The 14764-nt window shown below is 42.2% G+C and overlaps 2 protein-coding genes and 1 long non-coding RNA gene across 25 annotated transcripts in view; 2 read left to right on the plus strand and 1 right to left on the minus strand.

Moving 5' to 3' along the window:
* dlg1b (discs large MAGUK scaffold protein 1b) overlaps window positions 1–2634 on the plus strand; it is a 93048-nt gene extending 90414 nt beyond the window's left edge. For all 23 annotated transcript variants that reach the window (XM_076295150.1, XM_076295151.1, XM_076295130.1 and 20 more), the window contains 2 exons: window positions 185–276; window positions 569–2634. In XM_076295150.1, the coding sequence (XP_076151265.1) occupies window positions 185–276; window positions 569–675 (199 nt within the window). In that variant the 3' untranslated portion in view covers window positions 676–2634. The remainder of the gene's footprint in view (window positions 1–184; window positions 277–568) is intronic.
* Window positions 2635–8842: 6208 nt separating this feature from the next.
* LOC143135310 (uncharacterized) lies at window positions 8843–10064 on the plus strand. The gene is made up of 3 exons (XR_012988898.1): window positions 8843–8995; window positions 9071–9130; window positions 9854–10064. It is a non-coding gene; the product is annotated as an uncharacterized LOC143135310 (long non-coding RNA).
* A 1469-nt stretch (window positions 10065–11533) lies between these two features.
* Window positions 11534–12209, minus strand: LOC143135311 (protein NCBP2AS2-like). The gene is made up of 2 exons (XM_076296014.1): window positions 12130–12209; window positions 11534–12039 (listed from the first exon to the last, which is right to left on the minus strand). The coding sequence occupies exon 2, from the start codon at window positions 12030–12032 to the stop codon at window positions 11715–11717; it is 318 nt and encodes a 105-aa protein (XP_076152129.1). The 5' UTR covers window positions 12033–12039; window positions 12130–12209; the 3' UTR covers window positions 11534–11714.
* Window positions 12210–14764: the final 2555 nt, after the last annotated feature.

Consider the following 14764-nt stretch of genomic DNA (forward strand, 5'->3'; position numbering starts at 1 on the left):
GACAACTTATGTGAGCACTAGTTCTGTTTCTATTTTATGTGCTGTTCTACACCTGAGCATGTCAACTGGTTGACTCCTTTCTTTTTCTGAGAGCGTGTGATTGTGTGTGTATGATTGTATATAAAGTACATATACATTTGTATGTGTTTGGTGGACTGAAACATTGTGCCCTCTTCCCTGTCAGGGAGATGAACAAGCGGCTGACTGAGGAGCAGGGCAGGAAGACGTTTGACCGAGCCACCAAACTGGAACAGGAATTCACAGAACACTTCACAGGTTAGTGACCCCAGCAGCTGTCTGCTTGAGCTGCTCCACCACATAACATCAGACACAGCAACCGCAGCTGCTAGCCACAGCTGGGGGAGCTCTGACTTCTTTGTCACTGTTTCAAAGAGACAAAGAAGCCTGTGTGAAACTCAACCTTACTCAACACAGTATCCTGTCTACAGAGGCCGTGTTTGCCTTTGCCCCTAGTTAAGCCTTAAAAGATGTGTATGGTGAATCTTAAATGTCCAAGTCATGCTGATCTGCCCCAAACCCCCCCCCCCCCCCTCCCTCTGTCTTCCAGCTATTGTCCAAGGGGACACGCTGGAGGAGATCTACGATCAAGTGAAGCAGATTATCGAGGAGCAGTCTGGGCCATACATATGGGTACAGTCCAAGGAGAAGCTGTGAGCGGGGGCAGTGCGTCTCCATCCTTTCCCTCCCCCACGCTGTTATCTCCGTTTAATTTATTGATCACTTTCTTTAGGAGCTGGTCTGCAGGAAACATCCAGACACCTCTACTCCCTCCCATCCCCCACACTGCTCACACACACACACGCACACACACACACACACACACACACACACACACACACACACACACACATAAACAAGCACACACTAGCCCGTCCCTTCTGAGGTTGTGACAGTGACCTCATTTCAGTGTCCCCCACCCCTGACAGTACAGTAGGTCAACAGACACCACGCCCCTAAATTCCATGATCACTGCTACCTGCTTGTTAAAAGGAGGAGGGGGGGGGGGAGGCAGACCAGCAGCTACAATGAGAGGGCTTTTTGTTTTCTTTTTTTCAAACGGTACTGTTCCTTAATGTTTAAGGAAGTTTCTAGGAAGTAAATGGTCAGTTGTATTTTGGAAAACACAAAATGATGGAAAAGAAAATACCATTTAACTTTTTTTCTTCTTCTTTTTTTTAAATTGGTGGATGGAAGTCAAGTCTCAGGCATTGGGTCATACAGAAAAGAAGTTTGAAACTAAAACAGCATACATGCACACACGCGAGCACACACTCACACACACCTTCAGAAATACACAGAGCAAAACTTTGCACGTTATAGCTTTAAGAGCATGTCTGTTTGACCTTTTGATCTTTGTTGTCTGTTTTACCATTGTAATCCCTTGAGTTTCAGAACATTTACCAGTTGTTTCTTTCTTTTTTCTTTATGACACTTGTATTCACATACTCATATTGGCTCCTTATGAAGGTATCTGTGTAAGGAAGCAATTTTGTTTTATTTTTCACATACTACTGTACAGTGATAACAAATAAGTACAGTGTATGTTAGAATGTTTCTCAGTTGGTTTTTCTAAAGCTTTGATCAGTGTCTTACATTACTCTATACTTACGTCGATACTTTTTGTTCAAGTTACATTTAGGAACATAATTCATCTGCATAAGTAAGGAACTGCCATTTTTAAAAAGGATGTCCCAAGTTTCACGGGCGGATAGTTCTAGTACATTGAAAGAATTTATTGTACAATGAGATTTTAACAGATATTTAGCCCTCCATAAACTGCCTATTTTGTTATAATGAAAGTCTATATTGAGATTTATGTAAGCACTACTACGATGGGAATTATTTTCTCTACATTGTAAAACCTATAATCAAGGAAAATAATTAAATATCTTTAAATATGAATATATTTTTTTCCTTTTGCCACCTAATTCTTTTTGTCATTTATTTTCCCTCTTTTTAAGTGTACTAAAAACAAACAGGAAAATTGAAAGAAAAAAAAAAGGTAGGAAGGTTCCTGTTTGAAAGCATGTCATGGAGACTCGTGGTACAGTAACTCAGTATGGGGTAGAAAGCAGTCACACATAGCGCTACTCTGGCAGCTAGTTCTCCTCCTCTCTGGCTCCATCTCAGCTCCTGTGAATCACCCACGGTACAGCTACAGTATATGTCCTTCTCGTGTGCAAGAAAGCAAATGAAAGACAAGATTTTTTCTCCTGTCTGCACTCCTACCCATTGCAAACCATCTTTATACAAGGGCGAGTTCAGCTGTTGGATTTTTTTCTTTTCCTCGGAAAAGCTGTTGTTTCCTGTGGTGTGGAGTGATGCTGGTTCTTCTTCATGTAAGCTGGAAATTCAAAGACTTGTTTTCATTTCTTTTCTTTCTTGCATTTTTTTCTTTTGTTTTGTAAACCGTCCAGCGGAGGAAGCCCTACCGGGTCTTCTCAGAGATGATTGTTTTCTATACTAAGACTGCCTCTTCTACCACCTCACCTCCACTTTCTAGGGACACTTTGGGACTGGAACATGTAAATAACCTACTGATCTAATTCATTCCATTGATCAAAAAGAGGAGAACAGCTAATTCAACAAATAAAAAAAAAACTTTCTCATACAGCTCAGTTTCACTGTGACTTCTTTTCTGTTGTGTCTCTTTAATGCAGTTTGTTGATGAATCATAAATGTCCTGTTGTTATTCGTATCAAAACATTATCAGCATGCAAGTGAAGCCTGGAGATGAAAAAAAACTTGATTTTGTTTGTTGTTTTGTTAGACTTGGTTGTCGATCGCTATGTGAAGTCCCCGACCGATTGAGATTTTTACCCTGTGTATAATTAAAATAGCGGCACTCTGACATTTGTTGACTACATTTACATTCCATCCTAAATGGCTTTGTGATTTCTACAGCACACTGCATGCATGGTGGAGTCTGCCGGTGACAGGGTTAATATACATCCTCACCAGGACCAGCTGCCTCTAGGAGTTCCTCTCACCAGATGGCACCACTCTGGCATGCTACTTAGGCTGTGACCAGACACTGAAACAAAGCCTGGAGGATTTGTTCTCTGGAATCACTGCAGATACATAGACAGCCATTGATGGTGTAGACGCCATCTCCAATGTGACCATGCATTCTGTTACTGTATCGGTGTCTGTCTAGCCAGGCTTCACTAGGATCTGTGTCCATCCACTGTGTTTTGACATTGGCACTTACCTGCATGCAATTGGAGACATCTGGGTCAACATTTTGACAAAAACGAGTGGTCATCATGGTTTTAAACATTGAATTGGACAGTTGGTTTCTGGAGTGTATTTCTGGAGCTCAACAGGCACAGCGAGTTTATTATTTCATGATCCTGGTTTTAATTGCTGTTAAAGCAACACCAAAGAGTTTTTGTACCTTAAAATAATGTTTCCAAAATCGTTTCAGTGGTTCATCAACTTGTAACAGGGTGAACGGCACTTCTGCATTCGCTTTGCGGCCCTTTATCGGCTATAACCGAACTATGTAAGTTTGCCAGATCGGGTAGCGGATCTGTAGTTTGATGGAATGAGACATACTGTAAGAAACTACAAATTTGACTTGCATGTGATGTCGCAATACATCGTACTTTCATAAATCGTGCAACATATTCTACCGTGTCTGTGGACATCGTTATTTGCAAAGCCGGTGCTGGATAAACAAATAGCGTGCGTGCGACAAGGAAAGTTCTTTGGAGTTGCTTTAATGATCATGCATATCTCACCTTATGTCATGGTCATTTGGAAACCATGAATTGCATTTGGTGTTTGACATTATATTAAAATATGTTTTGACACAGCATGTTACAGCTCAAGTAAATGGAATACTTTATCAGTAATTGTGTTCCCCAGGCTACTGCTGCTAGGGGTGGGCATGTCAATCCAAATATCGATAGTATCGATACCAACGTTGGTATTAGTATGGTATCGATACCAGCGTGATGAGATCTATACTTTCATTTCAGTTTCACAATATGTTGCTTGTGTTTCACCAAGGGCTAGCTGTCAGTCGTGCAAACACCACTCCTTTCACTTGCAATGTTTCATTGTAAATTATTAATAGTGGAAATCTGAAATTATGACATAGCCTACTGCTCACCCCAACATGAAAGTACATAGCGGTTTTTAGTAAAGAATATCGGTATCGGCAATACTGGCCTCATATTTACTTGGTATCGGATCGATACCAAATTGCACACCATTAACCGCTGCTTCTGTACTTTGCCGTTAGCCTAAGCTGACAAAAAAGCACCATGGGAAAGCCTAGGAAGTTGTTTAGTTACAGAATGGTGCTAAAGCATGCAGGTTGCTCAATTGAAAGGTAGGCTACTGTGTAGCTCATCTCTGTGCTGTTGTGAAGATATCAGATTGTTGTAACAAACAATTGGCAACAAGATCACACATGAACTGTAGCCTAGGATTGTGTATCAACCTACAGTCCATGCAACTGAGTATTTAGACCAGAGCCAGTCTAGAGACACGTTTAGGCTACACTTACACTTAAACAGCCTGTTCTGATTTCCGAAATAAGGACTCTACAATAGACCCCTTCAATGTTTTATCATCCAGAGCCTAGGTTGGGTGTGTGCGCAGCATGGGGTCAGAGAAATGGCACAGAGCGACATGTTGAGCTGTCGAGGTATGCACTGACATTGTTACCCAAGGGCCGCAAACCGTACCTTAATAAACTAGATATGACCGCCACTCAGTCCTGCACATTCTCTCCGCAAAAATACAGTGCATACGGAAAGTATTCACATCGCTTCACTTTTTCCACATTTTGTTATGTTTCAGACTCCCGTAGCACAATGGACGTCGTGTGCAAAGCACTTGAAGCATTGTGCCAGCGTCACAGGTTCTAATCCTGCTTCATGACGTGACCACCGCGGTCTCCGTGGCGCCACTGGTTAGCACTCGGGACTTGTAGCCAGAGGGTTGCCGGTTCGAGCCCCGACCAGTGGGCCGCGGCTGAAGTGCCCTTGAGCAAGGCACCTAACCCCTCACTGCTCCCCGAGCGCCGCCGTTGAAGCAGGCAGCTCACTGCGCCGGGATTAGTGTGTGCTTCACCTCACTGTGTGTTCACTGTGTGCTCACTGTGTGCTGTTTGTGTTTCACTAATTCATCGATTGGGTTAAATGCAGAGACCAAATTTCCCTCACGGGATCAAAAAAGTATATATACTTATATATATAGACTCATCTTAAAATTGATTCAATTCATTTTTTTTCACATCAATCTACACAATACTCCAACAGGTGTTTGGAGTGTTTTGTAAATTTATAAAAAATAAAAGACTGAAATATTCCATTTACATAAGTATTCAGACCCTTTGTTCTGGTGCATCCTACTTCTATCAATGGTCCTTGAGATGCTTCTACAACTTGATTGGAGTCCACCTGTGTCTAAATTAATTCACTGGACATTATTAGGACAGCCACACAACACGTTATATAAGGTCTCACAGTTGATGGTATATGTCAGAGTGAAAACCAAGCCACGAGATCGAGAGAATTGTCCGTAGACCTGAGAGACAGAGTTGTGTGAAGACACAGATCTGGGGAAGGATACAAGAACATTTCTGCTGCATTGAATGTGCCCAAGAGCACAGTCGCCTCCATCATTCTCAAATGGGAAAGTTTGGAACAACCAACACTCTTCCTAGATCTGGCCACTCAGACAAACTGAGTAATCTGGGACAGGTAACCAAGGACCCAATGGTCACTAAGAATGAGATCCAAGTTCCTTTAAGAGGATGAGAGAAGTGCAAAGGACGGCAAACATCAGTGCAGCTCAGTGCCTGGTTTCTTTCACACACACACCGTTGGGAATTGTGGCCAAATAGTTCAGTCTACGTTTCATCAGACCAGATTATTTTACTTCTCATGGTCTGAGTCTCGTTCAAGTGCGTTTTGGGAAACTCCCGGCAAAAAATGGCTTTCATCTGTCCACTCTACCATAAAGGCCTGATTGGTGGAGTAATGCACTGATGTTTGTCCTTTACGCTTTTCTCATTCTCTCAAAGGAACTCTTTGTGCGTGTGCCGGTGTTACATGGCAAATGGCTCCCATGTTAACTGCATGGCTGCGTTGATGACGTTTCATGATTGATGACGAGTCTTTGACAGATGTGGCCGCTTGCAGATTTGTCACTTTCTGATATAGCCTACTAGAGACACACACAAATATGCATGACATGTTTAAAAGTCAAAATTGTATGTAGTACTACGTGCACTGGACCATGAATATGCCACCCAAAAAACAAACACCTAAATAGCATAAAATAACTTCACGTGGGTATCAAACCACGAATAAATTCACCTGTTTGCTTGGTAATCAGACGTCTATCAACTTGCGCCACGAGCCAGCTGACGGCACTCACAGAAATTGACTTCATTTGTATGATTAAAAGAAGTCAGCTAACGTTATGATAATTGTAACAAGTTAACATAGCTGTTCATGTTATCTGGCTACCATGTTATCATGCTACCGTTGCCCAAGCCATTTAGTAGGCCTTCAAAGTATCATGGTTAAGTTTTACAAACGTTTCACTGAGGTTAGGCTGTGGCCGCCCCTACCTGAAGTGTCTGTAGAGCAAATAAATCAGCAAATAAATCAAATAAAAATGTGTTGCCTAATTGTGTATCCTTTTGTCCAGCCTATTCTTTTAAGAATTCAGTTCATGAAACACAGGCATTGAAACCCACACTACAATGGGCAGGAGACGTCTATAACGTGTCCATATTTTACACAAAATTTGCGCACAGGGAGAGTCAAAACTCTTATAGGCTTATAGGCTATTAACATTAATGTTGCTAACATGTAAACATGGGTTTGATATTTTATTGATATTTTATTTCCCAATTCACATGTTCGTGCTTCTCCTGTGGCGCAACAGGTTAATGCTTATATATTGACAGGGTTCAATCCTCCCCATTACACGTTTTTTTTTATTATTATTTATTCATTTTTAGACCAGCAACGATTCCTCAATTTAGTCTACAGATACTAGGTGGCCACAGAGAGCCTGACCAGCAGTCAGTGAAATGTTTAAAAACTTAACCATGATACTTTGAAGACCTACTGGCTTGGGCAACTGCTGTAGCAAGACAACATCATCAGCTGACTTCTTGTATAGAATTGTATAGACTAACCTAGCGTTCATGGGTTTCGGAAAAACCTTTCTCCGAGTGAAAACATCATCATTCCGCATCATTCACGTCACTTAATGTGTGAGTCAGAGGTCGGAAACTGGGGCTAGATTTTGCTAAGCTAGCGTTCATGGGCTTCGTAAAAACCTTTCTCCGAGTGAAAACATCATCATTCCGCGTCATTCACGTCACTTAATGTGTGACCTAGCGTTCACGGGCTTCGGAAAAACCTTTCTCCGAGTGAAAACATCATCATTCCGCGTCATTCACGTCACTTAATGTGTGCGTCAGAGGTCGGAAACTGGGGCTAGATTTTGCTAACAGAGTTGCCCAGTTAGGGGCTCGTCATCACTTTTGTCGTCACGTTGTAGTTCGTTTGTAGTCCATGTGGCCTTTCATGGCCAACAGTTTCAATGTGAACTTGGGAATTTGCCCTTTTTATCACTTGAAAAGCTGCATATCTTTCTTTCATGAGCATCTTACACTATATTTTAAGCAAATACAGTTGTTTGTTTAGGATTAGTGAGTGTATGTTTTGTTTTAACCTTTGTTGTGGCATCCGTGTTTGTCACACATTCGATGGCAAAGCACTTGAACACTTGCTGTCGGAAAAACAAAGTAGCCATGGGGGCGGTCCTTGTCATTCCGAGGTGCTCTGAATGCACCCTGAGTCAGAGGTCGGAAACTGGGGCTAGATTTTGCTAACAGAGTTGCCCAGTTAGGGGCTCGTCATCACTTTTGTCGTCACGTTGTAGTTCGTTTGTAGTCCATGTGGCCTTCCATGTCCAACAGTTTTAATGTGAACTTGGGAATTTGCCCTTTTTATCACTTGAAAAGCTGCATATCTTTCTTTCACGAGCATCTTACTATATTTTAAGCAAATACAGTTGTTTGTTTAGGATTGGTGAGTGTATGTTTTACCCTTTGTTGAGGCATCCGTGTTTGTCACACATTCGATGGCAAAGCACTTGAACACTTGCTGTCGGAAAAACAAAGTAGCCATGGGGGCGGTCCTTGTCATTCCGAGGTGCCCTGAATGCACCATGAATGCACCCTAACAGAGTTGCCCAGTTAGGGGCTCGTCATCACTTTTGTCGTCACGTTGTAGTTCGTTTGTAGTCCATGTGGCCTTTCATGTCCAACAGTTTTAATGTGAACTTGGGAATTTGCCGTTTTTGTCACTTGAAAGCTGCATATCTTTCTTTCACGAGCATCTTACACTATATTTTAAGCAAATACAGTTGTTTGTTTAGGATTAGTGAGTGTATGTTTTAACCTTTGTTGTGGCATCCGTGTTTGTCACACATTCCGATGGCAAAGCACATGAACACTTGCTGTCGGAAAAACAAAGTAGCCATGGGGGCGGTCCTTGTCATTCCGAGGTGCCCTGAATGCACCATGAATGCACCATAAGTCAAGTAAATCTCATTATGACTTAACAGCCGGTTCCTGGCGCAAGTACGTAGATGAATGGTTATCATGTAAGTTTAATTTAGGAAGCAGGTTCGATACCCACGAGTTATTATTAGGCTATTTGTATTTATGTTTTTGGTGGCATATGGTCCAGTGCATGTAGTACAGACAATTTTGACATTTAAATATGTCATGCATATGTAGCAGAATGGAATATTTCCGCCCAGTTAGGGCTCCCACCAAAGCCAGCAGATAATTGGCCAGCCAATTAATGGTTTTTGTACATAAGCTTGGTGACCGCCTTTCTGACTAGCTGGTTCCTGCTCACCTGATTTCCGCCACTCACGCAGCTTGCCTGTGGATTTTCCCCCTTTGTCTGCCCAACGCTTGTTGATGGTAGGTTTCGTTTCACATCGCGATGTTCTTTCATTCACTGTTGCATGTAGTAAACGTAGCCTGTTTTCACTGTAGGTAGCAGCTGCTATGTCCTCAGCGTTTGTCTGGATAGTAGGAGGCAACTTCTACCTACTGGTATGTAGCCCTTCGAGTGTTCAGTCCCACTTTCTTCATCAATTTTAGCCCTAACTTTCTATTTTAATATATTACAGAGACTGTAGTTGATTGCAGCTAACAGCTGGACGGGGAACAACTACAGCTTCTGTGTGAACGCTGCTGCTTTGCCTACCGAAGGTTGCCTGTATTGGGCCTGTAACGGCCCTCACGTCTCACCAACATAGTTCTTTTATTGCTGCTACTCTCTTATTGTTTCGCCTGTAGCGCGAGCATTACTGCTTGTACTGTTTGAGTTGCTTTAAAGATGATCTGAAGTGATATAAAGTGACTATAAAAGCTAGCCAGCTGTACTCCTAGCTGGCTAACCTGTACAAGCAAAAGATCTGTGACCAGGAGCGCTATTGTTTTTGTCTGTGTGTCGGATGAATGAGAGTCGAGTGATCTATTTCTTTTCAGCTGTTTACCCATCCCCTGTTAGTTGTGTTTTGTCGATTTCTGTCCTGATTTGTCACTGGCAGGAGGCCCTTAGGGCTGCGGATAACCAGTGCCCTGTATTTGTTACTTTATGAACTTTCTGTTATTCTGTGTATTTAGTTTTGTTGGTTTGTGTTTCACTGGCGAGAGGCCATTTTGATAGCTGCTGAGAGCCAGTGTTCAGGTCTCAGCGATTGGTTACTGTTATTTGTTAAGTTTGACTGGTGTTGTTAACCCTCCCTGTACAAATTTCCTTGTCCCTTCCAGGAGCTGAGTGCCTATGGTGGAGGGGCTGCTGTCCTCGGGTGCTGTGTCTTGTGCGGCGTGCCGCTTTACAACACGGGTGCTGTGTGTGAACCATTTTGTGTGCGTGTGGACACGTGTGCTGTGGTGTGACCTCTCTATACCTCTCCATAGGTAGGCCTCGGCTCCAGTGGACCCTATCCTCCTCCTTCCCTTATTGTATGTCAAGTGTGAATGGGAATTGTGTTGATTGTTTGTATTTATCTTTTGTTAATAAATGAATTGTAACGAATGAAACCACGTTTCTTGCCATCAGTCAACGAACTTGAGTGCTTTCTGTCTGAATCTGGTACTCATATTTCCCTGGGTGAAATCCCCAGGGTGGCGTAGTCGCAATGTCCATGGGTTTATACCCCCTATTAGTCCCATCATGCCACACATAGCATATTTGTATTTGTTCGTCTCCAGTTTCCATCAGAAAGTGACAAATCTGCAAGCGGCCACATCTGTCAAAAAAGTAATCACTCGTGAAACGTCTCCAACGCAGCCAGTTAACATGGGTGCCAGTTGCCATGTAACACCTGCATGTGTGTGTTTGTGTCTGTGCTTTTGTGTGTGTTTGCGTCTGTGCTTGTGTGTGTTTGTGTGTGTCTGTCTGTGCTTTTGTGTGTGTTTGCGTCTGTGCTTGTGTGTGTGTGTGTGTGTGCCTGCGTGTGTGTGCATGTATATTTGTGTGTCTGTGCACATGCAGTGTAGTCACTAAATGTACACTTATATTAATTTATTATATATGGTAGCCTAGCCCATGAACGTAATTCCAGTGCATTCAGAGGGTGTCATAATGATCCTACACAAATCAAAACGAAAAACAATGGTTTTGTGTCATCATTGTGGGACTACATTCCCAACAAGTTTTGTGCACCCCGGTCTTTCAGCGTCCTGGGAAAATTACTGGACAAAACACAAATCCAAAGAAAAACAATGACTGTGCGGCGGTCATAATTAGTAGCTAATGGCGATTGTCTGCCTGATCCTGAGTTGATAACAGAATGGGTAGATGTTAGCAAGTGGCCAGAGATTCATTAGCCCAGTGGTTATCAAAGTGTGGGGTTGGGCCCCACAATAGAGACTGACAGGTTGGGCGCAATGAGTAAGAGGATATTTGTTTTTTTGTGCCTATCTTTAATAATGCCCGTCTCATAGATCCAACAAAACAGCCACATACAAACATATAGGTGTCATAAACAAACATGAATTAAAACAGCATTTGATCCAGCGGAACCAAGGCGGGAAATGCTAGGCTACCATTTTGCCGGGTTGATGGGGTCAGGTGGGGCTTGACAATTGTGGGGAATGACAGAAAAAGTTTGAGAACTACTTAACTGCATTAGCACGACATACGGCTAGTTGACAAGCCCATCGTGTACAAAAAAGTAGGCTAAGCATTTTTCTTGAAGTTTCCTTGACGTTTCAGTCAATTCACACACACTAGCCTGTTAAATGGGATGGAAAAAGCTTTAACCCCGCCATGCTCACACCTTTTCTGTGACGTGGACCGTGAAGGGGTCTATAACAAGGGTATTTTCATTTTAAGCTCCAGGCCAAGCCCATGTGTCTGATCTCAACGTTTGGCAAGCTAGGTGTTTCACAACATTGCAGTATAGTTTAGCATTAGCCTACACATAGGACAATCGTAATATCATGTTCGTGACTGTATTTCAGATAGTTTATTAGTTATCCGATCCATATTCACAAAACGTCAATTTGACAAAAGTCCACTCGTGGTATAATGACAGTAGCCTACAGCTGGCAACAGTAACAAAGGTGATATCTCATAAAAAATAACCGCTTCCTGAGCTATAGTCCATTGCCGAGATTGGCATTGTCATTTGTCTCTGTCTTTTATTTGTCTGGACGCATCTCTCATTCCTTCCTTCACTTCCTTCATGAAGCTGTCTCGAATGCGCCCTGCTCTCCGTCCCATCTCTCCAACATCCCTTGGTACTCTCCCCGTTTCTTCTTTAATTTGCCGTAGTGTGTCTGACTTCATTAACTTATTCGTGGCATCTTTCCCTGCAATTTGGGCCTTGGTAATGGCAAAGGCCGTGATCTGAGCCGCCCGTCGGATGGGTCGAGACTCGGACAGTTTCTCCACCAGTTGTGCGTTGTTAATCAGCGCGTACAAGAGGCGTCGCAGCACCATGGCGAACCTGTTTAGACCACAACATTCCATTAAGCAACATCTTCATGAGTAGGTACAAGTATATTTGCAGACACATATAAACAAATTAGGGACATACTCATTTGTTGAGGAAATGTCAAGGTCTTCTATCGACAATTCCGAAATCCACCTGACTTCTTCATAACTTACTGACAACGGAAGTACGGTGAGCAGCACAAACACAATGTACTGCCCTCTACAGGCTACTCCAGGCTACTGTTGCTTAAAGTTTGCAATTCATGGGTTTCAGCAGATCCCTTTCCACAGGTGTATACAATCAAGCATCTAGATTATGCAGACTGCATGCGTGCTTGATTAATACACCTATGGAAAGGGACCTGATAAAACCCATAAATAGACAATAAACAAAGCTCGTAGCCAACACAGTTTGTGCTATATTTCCAGTGTGGGGGATTTTTTCAAATGCTAAATGCGATTAGACAGAATTGAATGCCAGGAAAAGTAGAAGTAGCCAAGTATGTGGTCTTATGGAGCTTAAGAAAAAGGAATGGTTTTATCAGGAAGGATTCACTTGAATTAAAATTAAACCTTTTCATGTTGGTGTGTGATGTTAGAACATGTCAGAGTAAGAGGGAGTAGATGAGACGGCCATCTATTTTCTAACAACCACGTGGGTCTACACACACAAGCGGTATTTTATGTGTTTAGAAGAGTGTGGCATTGAACAATGTGCTTTTTAAATGAATGCACCTGAAATATATAGTGCAACACGCCTGATGGAATGGTGAGATCGAAAAAATGGTCCATTTACTAAAAATAATTTCCAAACTCTTCTTCCGACTCAAAGTCTCCTCACAGTTACTGGGTTTGCATGATGTAGAAATTGCTGGGTTTGAGAGGTGCAAATACCTCACAGATAACTTGACCTTGAACAGGCCCTCAGACAGCAAACACTGATCCTAAAGCAGCCCTAGCTGTATTTAAAGGTACTCTTGCGTATTTCTTGCTAACGGCAGTCTGTTGTGGAGCAGATAGTATATCAGTGCAGCATATCTGTGGCCAGACACACAGAAACTCTAAGCTACTTTCTGACCCTGGGAGGGGAAATGTCTACTTGGCTATACACAATTCGCCAATGGATTGCATCATCCTGTCATCACCATTAGTAGTTCAGGGCTTTACGACCCCAAAGTTTGCCTGAGTTAACTGTGTCTAGTAATAGTTTACTTACAATGTCTGAAACGGGTTAATGTGAAATTCTCATGTGAACTTTCATCTGACCGAGGATACCCAGAGGAAAGAAAATGTTAAAATGAGAGCTCCTCTCTTTTTAATTGTTTCTCCTAGACCAGTGGTTCTTAACTGGTCTGGCTTTGGGACCCACAGTTTCCCATGATCATGAAGTCACGACCCACATATTTTATAGCGTTCAAGACAACAGATTTGGTGAGCTACATGCTAAGAAAGGCCAAGTGCCTGTAGGCCTATTTGTTTGGAACATGCTGTTTGGCATTACATTTGTGAAGTCTCCAACTCCTGATGTCACCTTAAAGTACTTGACAGGTGTACTTTATTATGAGGCATTTTCACTCATGTTCCAGCAACATCGCACACTGTGGATTCTGCACCATTTCGTCTCAATTTAAGTCTATTTGAAATGGGCGATTTCTTCTTTTTTTAAACCACAAGCTCCGCGACCCACTTTTGGGTCCCGACCCACCAGTTAAGAACCACTGTCCTAGACAATAATGAGATCACAGTGATATAAAAATGAGATTATTGCTTTTGTCTCCCGCTTCTCAGGTTTGTCTCTGGAGCAAAAGAGTTAAGTTATCTCAGTGTAGACTCCCTTTAATATACAAATGAGATCTCATCAATATTTTAAATAATGCTCAGTGTTGTCTAATTTATACATCTCATATTTTACTCAGGCTGATCCACCAGAGAGCTCTCTCTGTAAACTCATGCAATTCTCATTTCAGATCTTTTTTGGTAAATCTCAGATTAGGCTCCATCAGTTCTGTAAAAGAGATCTCTTCACAAACTTGAACTGTTCTCATTTTAGTCATCTCAGTTTAGTCCTTTTTTGATTTACAAAAGAGATCTCAGCAAAGGCTTATACAATACTCAGACTTGCTCAATTTATATATCTCATATTTTACTCAGGCTTATCCATCAGAGAGCTCTCTAAGTGAACTAATGTAATGCTCATCCAGACCTATTTGTTTTATAAATTAGTCTGATCTGTAAGAGCTCTAGCTGTTGTACAACAATTCTCAAATGATTTTCATTGGCTTATTTGTTTTAATTGCACATATTTTCAAGTTCACATTTGCAAACAGTAGGCCTAACCATGTGATGTGACCACCACACATGACGATGCTCTGACAGACCTCTGAAGTTCGCCTACAAAAAAGCTACCATCTATGCCCATATAAGGAGATCACCTGTTAAATTCTCGCGCAGGGAGACGACGAAATCGGAGACGCAGACGTTTTCCTGAACGCACTTTTGTCTTCAACCTTCCAGTAGATATTATAATCAATGGTACGTGAAGGCGGCACAATTAGATTTTTGCTACCCCAGAGCTAACTTGCGACTTGTTAGCAAGTTAGAGAAATCAAGTTAGACTCCAGAGGTCTATGATGGTCTGACGTGACAAACTCGCGTGCAGAAGACTCCTACCAGAAAATGCAGTCTAGATTTGGCGCCCAGTGAAACCAAGTAAAACGGTGTGTGGGTATGAAGGATTG

Source organism: Alosa pseudoharengus, unplaced genomic scaffold (assembly GCF_046254945.1).
Source record: "Alosa pseudoharengus isolate Yale_2024_CS ecotype anadromous, Long Island Sound unplaced genomic scaffold, YU_APseudo_1.1 YU_APseudo_1.1_scf_2, whole genome shotgun sequence".
Lineage (NCBI taxonomy): Eukaryota > Metazoa > Chordata > Actinopteri > Clupeiformes > Clupeidae > Alosa > Alosa pseudoharengus.

Coding starts and splice junctions, on each gene's coding strand:
- LOC143135311 (XM_076296014.1), bottom strand. CDS start 12,032: ATGGTGCTGCGACGCCTCTTGTACGCGCTGATTAACAACGCACAACTG.